The sequence below is a fragment of the Meles meles genome, chromosome 21 (assembly GCF_922984935.1).
Source record: "Meles meles chromosome 21, mMelMel3.1 paternal haplotype, whole genome shotgun sequence".
In the NCBI taxonomy this organism is placed as follows: domain Eukaryota; kingdom Metazoa; phylum Chordata; class Mammalia; order Carnivora; family Mustelidae; genus Meles; species Meles meles.
The window spans coordinates 34,550,193-34,564,213 of record NC_060086.1 but is presented as its reverse complement, the minus strand read 5'-3'; the positions used below and the strand labels follow the sequence as shown (position 1 = coordinate 34,564,213).

The window sequence follows — 14,021 nt, the reverse complement described above, 5'->3', positions numbered from 1 at the left end:
GACCCTTGTTGGTTCCCAAGTCGATCACTTTGAGGTTCCTGGGGAGTTTCCAGGGGGGTTCAGCCTCAGCTTCTGCCCCCTTCCAACTCCTTACTTCTGACCACCTCTAGGAGACTTTTTTTTTTTTTTAATCTTATTTTTTTATTTTAATGGCTCTACGGACGTGCCCTACTTAGGCGGTTTGCCCGCTAATGGCGGTCAGGGGCTCTAGCTTTGCAGCCGGGAGTCACAGAGTGGTGACCCGTAGCCGTGGTGTGTTGGGCCTGCTTGGTGAGAGCCTTGTCAGCTGCATTTAAAATCAGATGTGCGTAAAAACGTGGTTGCTGCCTTCTCTTGACAAGTCAGAAGTGGTGGTATTCTGGGACTGTGGCCTGGAGGCAGGGGCTGCTGCCTTGCTGGGCCATGGTCTCCCCTCCTCCCGCTGGCCCCACACTGCGGTGTGTTGACTGTCATTACTCATAGGGCCCCGTCTGCATTTGCTTTGGGGACGCTTGTCTTAAAGTTCGTATTGAAGTCACTGTAAATACACCGTGTGTGCGTAAGAATGTGTGTGCCCATACACAAATGAGAGCGAACCCCCACAGTTCACGTGGAGAAGGTGACGAAGATCTAGAACTTGATCATTGTTGTGTTTTTCTTCCCCTTGTAACTAGATTTCTCATTTTGTTCCCATGGGTTCCTCAAACCTTTTTCTTTTCTCAGGATGATGTAGAAACCCTGTTAAGGGTGGGGTGGCGTGGAGATTTTAATCAGATTCCTGACTTGTTTATTTTTTTTCCCTAGTAGGCAGAGGTTGGGGGAGTGGAGGCCCTATGCGGGGGTGCATGAGTCTTGAGTGTGCTTTGTCCTGCGGGCCGGCTCGGCCTGGTGCTGCCAGTGCAGGCTGGAGACACGCTTCCCAGGGAGGCCGGCCGGGCTTGGGCCTTATCTGATTGCGTCCAGGCTCTGGAGCCTGTGGCAGCTGCCTTTTCTTGGGCCTTTGTTTCCCCATTCATGGAATTGGTGTAATAGGCCTTGGCTCTCTGGAGGTGGCGAGAATTCAAGGAGATTGCGGATAGAGCGTGCTGTGTTCTCGCTGGGCACATGGGAGATGCTGCAGAGTCCCTGCTGGCCCTCCGAGCCCTGGCAATACGTCTGGGGGCATCCCTCCCGCCCCCGCCCCCAGTCCTAACAAATTGCAAAGTAGAAACCCTGGGTTGACAGGGGAGAGGGGGAGGCCGGAAACAGAACAAAAGGCAACAAGGGCCGGATGGATTATAGAAGTTACGGAGGAGCTCGATATAGTTTATCCTTTCTCCTGGAGATGAGCGGGAGTGGGTAGGCAGAAAAAGATATAAAAAGCAGTAAGTTAAGTTTGAAAAATGACGGTGTAGGTTAAGTATATAGCCGTAGAAGCATATTATTTATTTCTGTGCCTGTGCCCTCGTGAGCTCTCTTTAAATATAACTGAGTATGGGCCCCAGGGGAGCATTTGTAAAGGCTCTTTGAGGTCTTTGGGAAGAGCTGCTATATAAAGGCAAATAATTATCATACAGATCTACGTATATGGGAGAGCGTGTGCGCGTCTGCACCCATACGTCCCGACAGACAGTGTTTAGTTATCCTAGTGCTTGCGTTTGCTCCCTCTTAAAATTATCTTTAACTCCTTTGGCAAAACTAATCTTAAGATCATTCCCCCTGACGCCCAGGGCCTTCAGTGGCCGAGTATGGGCAAATGCTCCCCCTCCCGCCACGGTCCCTGCCCTCGTACTTGACATTGGGGCCTCTGACCCCTGTCATCCTTGTGTGATGACTGTTCTCTGTACTGTGTGTTTGCCTCTGGGTTGGTCCCTGCTCTGTTTGAAATCTGGGGTTTGCAAGGGTGGATTCATGATTCATGTGCCAGAGGAGGAGGGGGAGGGTCCAGTATTGTGTCCTGGTGGTGATCGAAGTATCTGTGCCCTCCCTTCCGTTCCCAAGACCCAGTGGAAAAAACTGGGTTCGATCCTGAATCCTCATTCCTGGGGCGCAAAAAATTACAGCTGTGACTGCAGTGGTTAGTGTTTTCTGGGGAGGCCTTGAACTTACAAAATGCAGTTGATGTTTCTGCCTGGCCCATCCCACGCTCAGTTCCTGGAGATGGGCAGCCGTGGGAGCCAATTGCTTGTGAATTCATTCCCCCCTTTCATTCATTCTTAAGGTCTGGGTGTACTGTGGGCGGGGGCTGGCACTGGTGGGGGGCCCCTGCTTCTGGCCGCCCCTCCCCTGTTGTGGGCTGTGAGGGGGCTTTGCTGTTTTCAGGATGGTATGGATAAGGTGTGATGAGGCTTTAGGGAAAGGCAGGTCTTGGTGGCTTGGTTGGCTGTGCAGAGTTGGGATGGCAGAGGTTTGGGACGCAAGGGCTCCTAGGGCCCTGGAGTCAGGCGGGAGCTGGGGTGGCCCTTCCTCCATGCCCGTGTTACTCCTGTGGCTTTGTGGTCTCTGCAAGTCTCTCTGAGTGGTCTCGGCTACTACATTTGTGCACTTAGAGACCAAGTCAGCCAGTGGTAGGTTTACGGAGACCGTAGGGATTCTTCTCAGAGTTTGGGTTTCTCCGTGGCTCTGCCCCACGGTCAGGTGGCAGGGTTCCAGGGCTCGTGGCTGACACTTCAGACACCAGTGCCTTTGCGAAACTCGGCGTTTCCCTGCCCTAGGTTTGCCTGGGCGGGTTTAACTGGCTCTTCTCTTTGGCAGACTTCTGCCCCTGTGTCTGTTCGCTCCTTTGTCCCAGGCCTGGCCAGCTGTCAGCTCAGCTTTTAGCACATGGGTCTTGGTGGAGCAACTTAGAATCGTTTGTTCTTGGCCAGATGCATTGCTCCTACCTACTTCCCCCGCCCCTTTATTTTTAGTCAGAAACTGGCCTATTCCAGACTTCTGGAGAACTCCCTCTGATGGGCTCATTTGGAGGTAAGCAGCCACCCAATGTCTCCGTGGCTGCAGCTGGAGGCCTCTGTGGGCAGAGTCCCGAGCAGGGGTATGGGCCGGCCTCCTGGCTCTTTGGCCGCCCCTGTTGGTGGCGGAGGGTCTCACAGAAGAGGTGATCCCTGGCCGCACCCGAAGGAGGCTCCGAGTCCCTCAGGACAGCCTGTGCCAAGACCCAGAGGCATGAAAGAAGGGGAGTGGGTCTGCCGTGTGGCAGACAGAGCAGGGAGGAGTGCGGGAGCCGGTCGGGGTGCGAACCACACGAGGGGCCGTGGTGACTGCGTGCTGGAGCGTCGGACATCCATGAGGGGCAGGCAGTAGTTGAGCCCTGGGTGTAAATGCAGCCGCCCCTGGGGAACCCGAAGGCAGATGAAGAAGATCCAGGGCAGGAGGCTGAACAGGGACAGCTGGGGGGACCAGTGGCAAAGCCTAGGACATCCCCGGAGTGTCTGAGGCAGCAGCTGCTCCCCTGCCGGCTCACCTCTCTTGCAGCCTGGATGACAGTCTGCCTGCAGTCTGGCCGGTGAGCTCCACGGCTGGGCATGAGTGTCCCATGGGTCCCCTACCTAACCCCAGACCCCTGCCTCCAGCCCTGAACTGGAGGAGGCTGCTGGTGGGGGAGCGGAGGGCAGAGTGTCTGGATGTCCTCCTAAGACAGGCAAACCTTTTTTTTTTTCTTTTCTTTTTAAAGATTTTTATTTATTTATTTGACAGACAAAGATCACAAGTAGGCGGAGAGGCAGGCAGAGAGAAAGAGGGGAAGCAGGCTCCCTGCCGAGCAGAGAGCCAGATGCAATGCAGGGCTGGATCCCAGGACCCTGGGATCATGACCTGAGCCGAAGGCAGAGGCTTTAACCTACTGAGCCACCCAGACGCCTCTCAGACCTTTTATGTAAAGGGCCAGATGGCAAGTATTTCAGGCCATGTGATAGGACCCTCCATTCCGGTCACGACAACCCCAGTCTGCTCTTGTCACGCAGAAGCAGCCGTAAACCCTATGAGAAGGGGTAAGTGTGGCTGCGTTCCAGGAAAACGCTGCCGTCCCTGCCCTGCCCTGCGAGGCTGCGGGTGTGAGCAGCAGTGTGGCAGCTGAGGGGTAGCTGAGGGGTTGACTGGGATCCCAGAAGGGAACTTGAGGGGTCTGGGATTTGATGAGGGAAACCTGTGTCTTTTCCTGCTCTGTTGATGCCCCTGAACAGGGTCAAGTTTCCTGGATTAGATTTTCGTTAGGTGGGCCCTCTATGGGCAGAGGTTGGAAAAACCAAACCAAACCAAAGATAATTTCGTTCATGTACTTGCTTTCACGTTAAGGCCTCTGTTGCAAGATAGCATAAATGTTTGTTCCCATACTTCTAGTGTTTTAGGGCTGCCCTTCCCAGTTAAATGATTCCATTGGATATTTATTTGGGTACATAGCAGAAGTGGGGATGTACATCTTGTTTCTTGCTCCCCAAATGGCGACATTTATGGACGAATTCACCCTTTCCACAGTGATTGGAAATGCTGCTCTTTATCCCAGATCAATTTCCTACGGTGAATATTTTTTTGCATACTTGGCCGGATTTGCTTGTTGGGTCTCTGAAGCCAAGCAGGGAACCGGTCTTGAGGTGGACGATCCTCTGCCTTCCGCCTGGGGTGAGGGAGACCCAGGCTCAGCCAGGCTCAGCAGAGGACGCACTGCACAGAGGCCGCTCTGTTCTCACTTGAAACGTGTGTTGTGGCAGGTGATCAAGAGGAAGAAGATGATAGCGATTAGAGCAATAAGGAGATGTGAGGTGCCGGGGAGAGGAGAGAAAATTACAAGTTAGGGAGTGCCTCTGCGGGCGTGTGTCACTGGCGCTCAGAGAAATAGCATGTTTATGTGATCTGTGAAGACCAACCCCGGCGTTACCGCTGGCTGTGCTGCCCGGGAAGAGTCAGCCAGGTGAGCGCGTGTGAAAGTAAAGTCTGTCCCGAGCGTTTGCTCGTGGGTCGCTGCCAACTTGGGGCATTTCCTGTGTCATTGTGACTGTGAGCGTGCGGTGGTGGTGGTCCGGGGAAGGCCAGAGGGATCGTGTCCCAGCCTCGTTTATCCTTCTGGTTCCTGGTATCGCGGTGGTGAGCTCAGCCTTGGTCGTCGCACTGTCTTCTCATGGGTGGCCCCTGGGTGGTGTGGTCGGGTCCCTTCAGGGCGAGCCTGTGGCCCAGCTCTCTCATTCCAGCGACTGTGGCTTTTGGCTGAAAGAACATTCATGTTTTCTGGGACTTTCTGGGGACCGCTGCCTCCTCCAAGTTGTCTTTCCCCCGTGGAACACACAGTTTTTAGCTGTAATGAGGGGCAGTATCTGGGATCCCTTCATGCTGTGTCCCCAGAACCCAGCTGCTCCGTGTCTTCCAAGTGACACCTCAGTCTTTGGGTCTGATTTCCCACGTTGCCCATGGTGATCTTGGTAGACACTTAAGAAAGTTCTGTTACCTAGTTTGCTGCTCTAGGGCTTAGACCCCTTTAAAAAAACTTTTATTTCCCAAGGTTGAGGTACACAGGAACTCTGTAAAATCTCCTAACTCCTGAAAATGTGCTTGATTGAACCAACTCCTGCTTGGGTCGTCACTGCTACCTCGTCCCCTTCTTGCTGTCCCCTGCTGTTGAAGGAAGCGCCGCTAATTACAGTAACAGGTAACACGTTGAGTGTCGACCACGTGCCGGGCCTCTCCTAAGCACCTCGCTTCATATTACAGATTGAATCCTCAGGACGCTTGTATGAGCTAGTGACTATCAGGATCCCGTTTTGTAGGCAGGGAGCTGATGCTCAGAGAGGGTGGGTAACTTGCCGAGAGTTAACCAGCTGCAGAGTCAGAATTTGAACCCGGGTCTTAGGTTTTAAAATTCAGGACACTGAACCTCTTCTCTGCATTTGCTGTGGTGTGTCTGCAGGCTGGGACCTCAGATTGCCTCCTGAATTCCTCTGCCAGGAATGTGGCGTTAATACCCCTCTGAATTTTGGCAGGGGTGGAAGCCCGCTTGAGGTCACCAGGCAGGAAGTGGCTGTGCTGGGGCTTGAAGCTGGATCTGCCCAGCCCGGGAGCCTGTTGATGGCAGCTCTTTATGGATCCCTGCCCCCGTCCCTGGAGTGGGAGCTGCTGCCCCTCCCAGCCCCCCACTAAAGCGACTTCTCTCCGGCTCTTGGTCCTTCCAAAGGCCTTTCCCACCATTCTTGGCTTTAGGGTGTGGAAGGTGACTTTAGACACTACGGCCTTATCCCAGTGTGGGTTTCTGCTCTGTACTGAGCGTCCTCATCCTGTGGTTGTGAAGACCGACACAAGACTAGTCAGGTATGAGAGTTTGCACATCGAAAGTGCTTGTTACAGGGCAGCTGTTACTCCTGTTGTTGGTTTGTGGTTTTGTAGTTGGGTATGAATAGTTTGTATCACTCATTGCCCGTGAACCTATACCAAGAACCCAACGTGCTGGACTTCTGGGGACCCAAGGTGCCTGACCCGTAGTGTACCTTTTAGGAGTTGTAAGCTAATAGTAAGAGAAAGGTGGTTCATTATTGCACATTCTGCTATTTGTGAGGGGTGGGGAAGTCACGGAGGGATTCCTGGACGGTGCGCCTTTTCAGCTGGGCCTGAATGAAAGAGCAGCGTTTTATCAGACTGGACGTTAGGTGTGAACATAAGAAAAGACAGGTTCTGACCATGAAATCCAACGATTTGTGGATAGGGTCAAAACAGTGCAGTTAAAATCATTCCAGAGGGTCTCTGAGGATGGCCTCTGGTCAGAAGGTGCTGTCTCTGCAGTTGAGGCCAGGCAGAGGGGCTGGTGATGCCTGGTGACCCCAGGAGGGGGGCATGACACACATGTGTCACAAGGCTCATGCGTGTGGGTGGTGAGTGCTCCCTCCCGCAGAGGCTTGGCAGCGGACTGTGCTGCCTGAGGAGAGCCCTCCACGCTCCTCCCTCTGCCCGGCCCTCCCGTTTCGTGTGGCTAGGAAGGGATGCGCTGCACCCTCTGGGTCTTGGAGACAGCACAGGATTAATTTTGACAGGGGGAAGGGAACTTGGCTGGATAGCTTGCCCTAAATAGCACATAAACCAGCTCGGTGAGGGGACGGTGAAGCAGGCAGGATCTGCTGATGAATCTCGACTTTCTTTCTTCCCTCAGGTGAACTGCGACAAGCTATTGTGGCCATGATGAACAGGAAGGACGAGCTGGAGGAAGAGAACAGGTACTTGCTGATTTTTCAGGCTCGAGGAGGAGTCTCTTGGACACAACAGCTCTGGGATAGAGTCTCACGGATGCAGGAAATTTTGCTTTGACAGGGTTGTGACCAGTGCTCTCTGCTCGTGTGGGATGTACCACTTGAGGACTGGCAGGAACTGAAAACTTCCCATTCGTGGCTCTGCCTTACAACACAATAAGAATTTGGTAAAGCAGCACTCTCCAACATCTTTTTTTAAAAAAGGGACTTTGAGATATAATTCACACATTATATAATTGACCCGTTTAAAGGGTAGAGTTCAGTGTTGGCAGACGTGCAGTCATCACCAGGGTCCTCTTCTAGAATGTTCTCACCACTTCACAAAGACCCCCCCCCCCCACCGCCGCCAATACCTGTTAGCTTCCTCTGAATGCCCCTCTCAGTCCCCGCCCCCGGCCCCCAAGCAGTCTTCGGAGTGACCTTTTTTTTTTTTTTTTAAGATTTCATTTATTTATTTGACAGAGATCACAAGTAGGCAGAGAGGCAGGCAGAGAGAGAGGGAGAAGCAGGCTCCCTGCCGAGCAGAGAGCCTGATGCAGGACTCGATCCCAGGACCCTGAGATCATGACCTGAGCCGAAGGCAGTGTCTTAACCCACTGAGCCACCGGGGCGCCCTCGGAATAACCTTTTATCGGAGGGCCTATCTTACTATGTCACAGGCACTCAGATGCTTAGTTTCCTCAAATCAGGGATACCTAGGGCAAGATGGTATTTCGCTTCTTTTTGGCTTGTTCAGAAGAAGCCCAGTTACAGACCGTGAAAAGGTGAAGGGCTTTATTGTGCTGGGTTCCCCGTTCAAGACGGTGGTAGCTCCCTGCCCCACATTAGCTGTCCTGCTCCCATCTGGCTGTCTTCAACGGGAGCTTCTTGACTGGCTAGGGTTGTTGGAGGGATTTGCCTGCGGTTGTAGCTTCTGTGAGCCTGATCGTCCTGCCTCCCCGGGGGTTAGCAACGGGGGCACCTGTGCCTGTGGGGATGTAGTCATGTTGCTTTCTGACTCTTTGACTCAGAGCTGGAGTTAAGTGTCCATGGTGACAGGCAGTCATGAGTGTCTTTTTTAAACCTCATTTTGGGCCGTGCTTTGACAAGCCTCTTCCTTGTCCTTAATGGAAACACGTAAAGGCAAACAGCATGATTTCTAAAACAAAGAAAAGTTTTTAAAAGAGAAATCTGAGACAGCACAATTTTCCAACCAAAATAAACTTTGAATGAAGGGCTTGTAGACAACACAGGATTCTTTTTCCTTGCTCCAGCTGGAGCTGTTCTCTTGGCAGAAGCCATGGGTTCTGTCTTACCTTGTGAAGAACAGTAGTCACTGTCTGTCCATTTCTCCTAACCAGTGGGGGAGAAAATCGCACCACATTTGTGTCCTGGGGTTCCAGGCCCCAAGAAGAGAGTTTTTCAAAGCTTGGAAGGAATGTGGGCCTTCGACTTGAGTGAGTGAGTGGGAGTGGGGAGGGGTGTCTGCCAAGTTCACAGTCACACTTCTGTCTCCTGATGTCACCGGGCACATGTACACTAGATTTGGGATGTAGGTGCCCCAAAGTACGTAAATGTTCTCTAGAAAGAGCCATTTGAGGTCCAGTGAGGTAAGCGGGATGTCCGAGCTATGTTTGGCACACACCTTGGAGGCAGCTTCTGGCTCTTTCTGGAAGAGCTGCCATCTTGTCTGCTTTTCAAGACCAAGGATGAGCAGTGGATGTGTTTTGGAGGGTTAACTCCGAAACATGACAGAGCAGGATCCCTGCGGTGTGAGACCAGACGAGGCTATAAGACATTATGTCTACTTGTGTTACCTGGACACGCTGTGACCGGAGGCCGGTGTGCTTGGTGGGTAGATGTGGAAACGAGAGGAGGCCTCTCTGTGTTCCACTGCTGCTGCTCACGGGACCCTGGCGTCCCTGCCCTGTTCCGTCTCTTCCTGTGTGGCTGTGACAAAAAGGTCTCCTTTCATGCACCGCCCCTTGCGGTGGGATACCTTGAAAGGGGCTTGCCTGGGGGTCTCTCCACTGCTTGTTTGCCTGTGACTGACGCTGCTTATGGGTGGCCATGGGGTGGGGAGGCACAGAGCCTGGGCCACCTCCTGGCTCTTACTCAGAGGCTCTTGAGCAGACTTTGGGGTCTCTGGGTCCCCTTCCACGAGACAGACTGGAATGAGGGCTGTGCAGACCTTCGTGGGAAACAAAGGGGTGCGGACGTAGATGAATCCGTGTTGTGGTGCAGCGGGCTCTGCTGGCCGTGTCTGAACAGATGGTCCCTCTGCCCAGGTCTTTGCGGAACCTGCTGGACGGGGAGATGGAGCACTCAGCGGCGCTGCGGCAGGAGGTTGACACCTTGAAAAAGAAGGTGGCGGAGCAGGAGGAGCGGCACGTCCTGAAGGTCCAGGCGCTGGCAAGGCAGGCGGAGCCGGGGCCGGCGGGGAGGCGTGGGGCGGGCCATGGCTTTGTGCGAACCCCAAGCGCACCCTTCACCGGCGCTTAAAATTAAACAACAACAAAAGGCAGTGGAAATCTATGCATTTGCAATGTTAACTTAATGGGTAATGATTGCATAATCTGTATGCATATGGTTCGAAATACAACGGCCAGTCCCCTGGAGTCGGGCGGTGCTAGCCGTGCTAGCCGTGCCTGAGCTGCTCCTTCGCCTCCCTCTCTCTTCCCTTCCTTTGACCCCGTGAACTACCGTCGTGTGTCCCCACCCCCTCCCCAGACAGTGTGGAGATGGTTCCCTACCCCGCTATCTGGCGCCGCCCTCTTTCTAATAGCTCTGATGGCGATTGCTGGTCGTCACAGGAGGGGCTTCAGTGAGGGGGCCGGCAGCCAGGCGTCCGAGGTTCATGAGGACGCGCTAAGATGAGAATGTTGTTTGTAACGATGCTACCATGCACAGCCTTTGGATCAGCACTTGGTTCTCCTAAATTCGTCGGAAAAATTCCTGGAGGTAGACTGATGTGTCAAAGTGCAGTGGTTTCCTAAGGTGCATAAAGGTCAACCCCTCCTCTGCCCTTTCCCCCTCACCCTCTAACCTTAGAGGCCAAGCTACTGTGCGTCCTGTGGCAGCGGGTGGGAAGGCCTACTTCTGCCCAGCCATTCCCGCTGGGGTCCGGTCCCACTTCTGGGTCCCTGATAACCTCCAGATGGTTTTCATCTGCATCTTCCTAATGAAGACTACAGCTAAGCCTGTTCTTAGTAAAGAGCCGTTTTATTTCCTTTCCTCTGATTGAGTTTATATCCTATGAAAGAAAACTCACAATCTCAAGTCCCATAAAAATGTGGCTTTTCCTGCATTTCTTCACATGCAAACATTTTTATGGACTGCCCTTAAGATCTATAGCCTGTCATTTCTTAGTCTGCTTTTCTGAAGCACTAAGATCTCATCTTAGTGGCTTTTGTGTGCCTGGATGTGGCATTTCATTGAGCTAGTGAACCGCGTGAAAGTCACTTCCATTTGTTGGACATTGGAGTTTGAGTTTTTTCCCGTTTTAGGGAGGATAAGTAGTTTATTGGTGACTCTTTAAAGCTACTTTAAAACAAGACCGGGAGGGGCGCCTGGGTGGCTCAGTCGGTTAAGCGGCCCCCTCTTGATTTTGGCTCCCGTCACAATAATCTGGGTTGAGATCGAGCCCTGCGTTGGGCTCTGAGCTCAGCGGGGAGTCTGCTTGGGGTTCTCTCCTTCTGCCCCCTCCCTGCTTGCGTGTGCTTTCTCTCTAGAAAAATTAACAAAAACCACACCACCCCAGGAGCTGGGGTCCTGTGTGCAGGGCAGTCCAGAGCTCGGGCGTTCACGCAGCCTTACCGCCCGGGCACTCCCCGGTGACGTGTGTGGCACGAGTGGCATTGTTACGTGGACGTAATCGGATGTGGTGCAAGGTCTCGGATCTAGTTTTCGGTGCAACTTCTCTGCATTCCTCATACTTTGTTTGAAACGCCCTCTCGAGAACGTCAGAAAGTTGAATGACCGTGATAAGTACGGTCCCCGGTGTTTTCTCCACGGGACCACCGTTCAGTCTGGCCATGCCAGGGTTCTGGGGTAGAATTGTGCGTGTTCACGATAAAGGCTGAAGTCTGCCGAGACTGGTTCTGAGTCACAGACGGCTGGTCTCGGCCATTCGGGATTGTGTGAGGAGGCTGCTTAGCCTTGAGCCCCCGCTCCGTTGCTTGCGGATTGTGTTTCTGGGTGAGGGCTGAAGGTGAGCAAGTGCGCATTTCCTCGTTTAGGAAGTGGGGAGATGAACTTCTGCACCAGAAAGGACAAAATGAGAGCTGTATTGGAGAGGACAGCAGCCTCTGGAGAGAAGCGGTTCAGTGCAGCTTGTAGTAAGTGTGTTTTAGTGTATGGTAATTCTGAGGAGAATTTTAGCCCATGAATGGAATAGAAAAAAACAATCTCTGAGGCAGTTTTTAGCATCTGGAGTGTCCCCATTGGAACCACGGGTAGCTAAGAGTGGAAGGTGCGTGAAGGTTTGCAGTCTGAAGGTACGAGGAACCTGTGTGAAATGGCACGTTCTTGAGCAGGAGAGAGCAGGAAGGAAGCCGCTGGAGCAGCTGGATGTGTATGTGCGTTCTGATACCTCCCAATTGCTGAGCCGTTCCAGAGGGTTCCTGTGCCAGCTGGCGGAACTTTGATCATGAGGCTGCGTCACTTGAAGGCTTGGTTGGGACTGGAGGGTCCACTCTTGTTTGTTTGTTTTTTGATTTGTGTGTTTGAGAGAGAGCATATGTGTGCACCAGAGAGGCAGAGGGAGAGGACCCCAGGCTGACTCCCCGCTCAGCGAGGGGCCTGATGCAGGGCTCAGCTCCAGCACCCCAAGATCATGACCCAAGCCGAAATCAGGAGTGGATGCTCTACTGATGGAGCCAGCCAGGTGTCCCTGGAGGGTCGGCCTTCAAGTTCACCAGTGTGGGTCTTGGTTCCCTGCCACGCGGGCCTCTTCAGGAGGGCTGCGCACAGCACAGCAGCTCGTTTCCTGGAGCGTGAGTAACCTAAGAGCAAGCGCACACGCCACACAGAAGACATGGTCTTTCACAGCCTGGTCTCGGGAATGAGACTCTGTCCATTTCCCTGTTTCCTGTTGTCACACAGATCAATCCCGATTTAGTGTAGGAGGGGGCTGCACAGGGACGTGCCTTCAGAGAGGCAGAGGTCTTGGGGGGTCAGTTGAGAGCCTCTCTCCCGTGGCCACCAGGATTCTCTTTCTCCCTGGGGTGGACACTGTCCCAGTCTTGACGGGCGGTTCTTCCTTCCTGTTCCGTGGGATTTGGTGGGACTGAGTCTTCCACCGCCTGCCTGGGCTCCAGAGCGCGGCAGTGACGCAGGCGTGGATCGTCAGCCGCTTCTATTGCTTGGTCACGGCGACTGGGTCACAGAAGGTGTGCAGCCACATTGACTGGCTAAGAGGTAATTAGAACATTCTTGAGAGGACGGGGTGTAAGGCAGGCACTGTCAGGAGCAGTCTTTGCGGCTCTGTGGGCAGATCCTGACCTCAGATGGGGACAACGCAGTGGAGAAATGGCCGGGGCAGGGGTGGGGGGAGAACAGGCCAGTCCTAGTTCCGTGTACCTTGAGCTCCTGGATCCAGTCTTTTCTTGAGCTGTGTTCCTCTGGACTTAGCAGTCACGTGAACTAATAAATTCCCTTTGTTACTCGAGTCAGTTTGTGAATGGTCTTCGCTGTTAAAATCCTGAGTCCTAACTAACCAGACTTCTTCGACTGTGTGAGAGAGGGGTGGAGGGAGTTGTGTTTCCTCGGTGCCCAAGTCAAATTCCTCCCTCAGCCATCAGCCTGCCGGGTCCATGAGGACGTGTGCAGCTGGTCATGATACGGGGCGAGGGTGAAGAGCGTGTCCTGCTGAGAACACCCTGGGTTGCTCCCAGAGCTGCAGTCCGGGCCTTGGCTTCCTGTCTCCTGTCCGGACCAGCCTTAGTATTACCGTTGGTCACATCGTCATCTCCTGTTGGCGAGCTTGGGTGTGCAAAGGAGAGCAGACTGGTTGTGTGATGGAACCATTTCTCTGACACTCCTGAGCCTCTGGTTCCTCCTCTGTGGAAAATTTAGAAGGTCTTGGGTCTTTTCTGTATCTCCTGGGAGGTGACAGAAAGCAGGCTGTGGTCTGGTGTGTACAGTGAGTGTTGGCTTGCAAGGGCTGTGTCTAAACTTTGGCTATGGAGGTCGTGCAGTGACTGGTCCTGGCTGGGCCTCCTAGCGATTTCTCACATCTTCCTTTCTCGGCCCGTGAACAGGTGCATAATAATCTGAACTAATATTAATAAGCTTTTCGCTGCAGAAATCCACACCAAATGTGCTTGGCTCAAGGGGGGAATTTGATGGTGGTGGGACCGGTCACTCTCCCCAGGTGTTGCTGGACCCGGGTTCTCCAGTGAGGTCATTGCTTTCTCTCCCTTGCTCTTGGCTGTGTGTGTGTGTCCTTGGGTAGGGCGTCTGCACATAGCCGCAAGCTGGCCTCTGGTAGTGCCGAGCCTTGTGCAGGAACCAGAGAGGAGAGACTTTGTCCTTTGTCCGTATATATCCTCTTAGATCTTCGCTGTGGCCCGGAGTGAGCAGAAGGCCGTGATGGGCTGCCTCGCCAGGTCTCCAGGGCAGGCAGTGGGCAGATAAATCTCGTCTGTTACACTTCCTCGTAGGTTTGTGGGGAAGGTGACAGGAGCTAATGCTCCTGAAGCCCTCAGCAGATCTCCGGGCTCATCATAAGTGCTAAGTGGATGTTCCCGGATTTTGTGTGAGCTGGTATATTGGCCGTAGGTGGCTAGGGCTGCTGAGGCCTGGCGAGAGCTCACGGGGCTGTCCCTTGTCCTAGTTTTCCTCTGTAGTGAGCATCTGGGA

General features: G+C 53.4%; 1 protein-coding gene across 3 annotated transcripts in view; it reads left to right on the top strand.

Moving 5' to 3' along the window:
- The window catches only part of SNX29 (sorting nexin 29), a 476,823-nt gene that overhangs the window by 112,163 nt on the left and 350,639 nt on the right, over positions 1-14,021 (top strand). For all 3 annotated transcript variants that reach the window (XM_045993249.1, XM_045993250.1, XM_045993251.1), the window contains exons 12-13: positions 7,085-7,148; positions 9,449-9,577. In XM_045993249.1, the coding sequence (XP_045849205.1) occupies positions 7,085-7,148; positions 9,449-9,577 (193 nt within the window). The remainder of the gene's footprint in view (positions 1-7,084; positions 7,149-9,448; positions 9,578-14,021) is intronic.